This window comes from Trichechus manatus, unplaced genomic scaffold, assembly GCF_000243295.1.
Source record: "Trichechus manatus latirostris isolate Lorelei unplaced genomic scaffold, TriManLat1.0 scaffold00008, whole genome shotgun sequence".
NCBI classification, from domain to species: domain Eukaryota; kingdom Metazoa; phylum Chordata; class Mammalia; order Sirenia; family Trichechidae; genus Trichechus; species Trichechus manatus.
This window is the reverse complement of record NW_004443944.1, coordinates 29,572,469-29,575,240: the sequence shown is the minus strand read 5'-3', so window position 1 is coordinate 29,575,240 and position 2,772 is coordinate 29,572,469. Positions and strand designations below refer to the sequence as shown.

Sequence of the window (2,772 nt, the reverse complement as noted above, 5' to 3'; positions counted from 1 at the left end):
CATTGTCTTTATAAGCTGTGTTATGCCAGTTGAGCTAGATGTACCCCGAGACCATGGTCCCTACAGCCCTCCGCCCAGCAATTCAGTCCCTCAGGGAGTTTGGATGTGTATATGGGGCTTCCATGACCTAGGAAAGGCAGTTTTAAGGAATCTGCTAAACGAACTTATAATACCAAGGGATACCAAAGCTTTCCTATTCTAAAAGTTGTTATTTCCTATGGCATTAGGAAGTCAGAGAATTTGTATGCGCTTTATAATTAATATTGAGATACGAGAAATTGTGAGCAAGCCTACGCCATTGGAATATTGGCTGTTTCCCATTGTTTGTTTAAATATTTTCACCTATGTATTCTCATCTTAAATTTTCTATTTTTCATTTGCCTTTTAATTTTTTTTAAGGTTAAAATTCCATACTGAATTTAGATTTGAGAAAATAAGAGAATCTTTTCCTATTTTCCCCACATCTTTTATAGCATCTGTCAACGGTTCGCCATCTGCCACTTCAGAAAGTGACGGATCTAGTACAGGCTCTCTGCCACCAACAAATACAAATGCAAATACATCTGAAGGCGCTACATCTGGATTAATAATTCCTCTTACTATATCTGGAGGTGCAGGCCCTAGGCCCTTAAATCCTGTCGCTCAAGCTCCCCTACCACCTGGGTGAGTAACTTTTCGGTTTACTTTTTTTTTTTAAATTGGGCTCTGCATATTCTTATTAGTAAGGAAAATGATACTGAACTCCAGTCTTTAATAAATTGTAACTGATTTTTGGGAGTCTGGAGTCAAACTGAACAAAGAATGCTCACCACCTCTGAAATTTCTCACTTTGTTTCCAGGGCAAAGTAGAAGCCTTTTTTTTTTCTTTTTTGAAAAAAAGACCTTGAACCATAGACAAGACTAAGGAATAAAATAGTGACCTAATTCAGGTTGCTTTTTCTTTGGGGGAGAAAAATTACTTTTTAAAATACAAAAATTTTTCCATCATAAAGTGGTTATAGCAAAGTAATAAATAATTTTGGGAAACTGAGAAAATTAGTACTCAATCTCATTTTAATCTCTACTGTTATTTTTTAAATTGATAAAACTCTTAAGTATAATAACCTATATATGTATATACATTGTAGCATTCATCTATTAAGCTATAGCCCAGAGTGCGAATCAGAATTAATTGACTGGCTGATAAATTAATAAACTCTCATGTGATGAGAATTTTAATTGTTTAACAGATTGTATTACTTGTGTTGGCATTTAGGCCATTTTCCTTTTGGAAAGCCTACATGAGAAGCCAAATTAGAAGGTTATTTGTGCAAGGGATTAGCAAAGAGAAAGTGGATGTTCTTAGAAGTGATTGGTACTGCCAAGCATGATGGTTGACTCCCTATGTTCTTCACTTTGAGAATAAACCTACGAAGGAGATTAGAATATTCATATTGGTCTATGCTCTAACTTTTTCCCTTGGACTGTTCCAGAGACAGATCTGATAAAGTCTTATTCTTTGATTTTAGTTTTTCTAGAATGCAGACAGACCATTGTCCTTCGGTTAGCTCAGGCTTTCCTTCAGGTTTCATAACATTAAGTTACAGCTTTCTTTTTTACTCAACCCTGCGTATACCCTGATCAGATTGAGAGAGACTTTGGTTTCCTGAGTAGACTGACTTCACGCCTCTTTAGAAACACAAGGAGTCTCCCAGAACAGATACTTCTGGAAAAGAAATCTCATCTACTATATGTTGCCCTCGGAAGATGACATTTTTTACTTTATTCCTAAATTCTAATGTTATCTTCCTTATATATCCCCATGCTTATTTACGTTGGTTCTATCATATGGCCATTTAAGGAAAAAAGACAAAGACAGGATTAACCAGGCTATTCACACGAGTACCATACCAGCCTTTTAAATTTTGTGTTTAAGTTGGGAGCAGAGAGTGGACCAGCATGGGCGAGTCTACTATGTAGATCATGTTGAAAAACGAACAACATGGGATAGACCAGAACCTCTACCTCCGGGGTAAGTACCTGAATTAAAGAAAAAAATTAGTGTTTATTCAGAACTATGCATTATATCTTTATAAAATCATCCCTATGCTCCTCCTTTTCTATTCTTATTAGTCTTTTCTCTACCCGCTTTGGTTTGTAGTGGTACAGACTAGAAAGGAGAGAGCCAGAAACTTGAGTGAGCATGATGAATAATTTTTATTTTCACTCATTTCTGACCTAAAGATTCCTTAGGTCTTGCTACTTCCAAGTTTTCCTGTCTGAACTGTTTACCTGGCTCAGAGCCACAGAGTTTTAGGATTAGTTTCTTTAAGAGTAATTATTTAACAGAATAAAAATTATAGCCCTTATTATATATATGAGAAAAAAATCCCTACTGTATAAAAGAACTTAAAATGTAATAGGGAAGTCATTGCAAAATAGTTAAGGAAATTAAGGATATTATTGTATTAGTTATATATGGTGTTAACATATAAAATGATTAGAAGATAAATATTTTTTAATCCAAAAGGAAGACAGTAACAAACATTTAAAAGAAAAACAAACACATTGCCATTGAGTTGATTCCGACTCATAGCAACCCTATAGGTCAGAGTAGAACTGCGCCATAGTGTTTCCAAGGCAATAATCTTTAGGGAAGCAGGCCGCCACATCTTCTTCACAAGGAGTGGCTGGTGAGTTTGAACCACCAATGTTTTGATTAGCAGCTGAGTACTTAACCACTGCACCACTAGGGCCCCTTACAACTCTCATAAGGGTGGGGGATAGGGGTGT

The 2,772-nt window shown here is 35.9% G+C and overlaps 1 protein-coding gene across 4 annotated transcripts in view; it reads left to right on the top strand.

Moving 5' to 3' along the window:
- The window catches only part of ITCH (itchy E3 ubiquitin protein ligase), a 131,854-nt gene that overhangs the window by 67,887 nt on the left and 61,195 nt on the right, over positions 1–2,772 (top strand). For all 4 annotated transcript variants that reach the window (XM_023725205.1, XM_004370423.3, XM_023725209.1 and 1 more), the window contains 2 exons: positions 474–663; positions 1,916–2,011. In XM_023725205.1, coding sequence (XP_023580973.1) covers positions 474–663; positions 1,916–2,011 — 286 coding nt within the window. The remainder of the gene's footprint in view (positions 1–473; positions 664–1,915; positions 2,012–2,772) is intronic.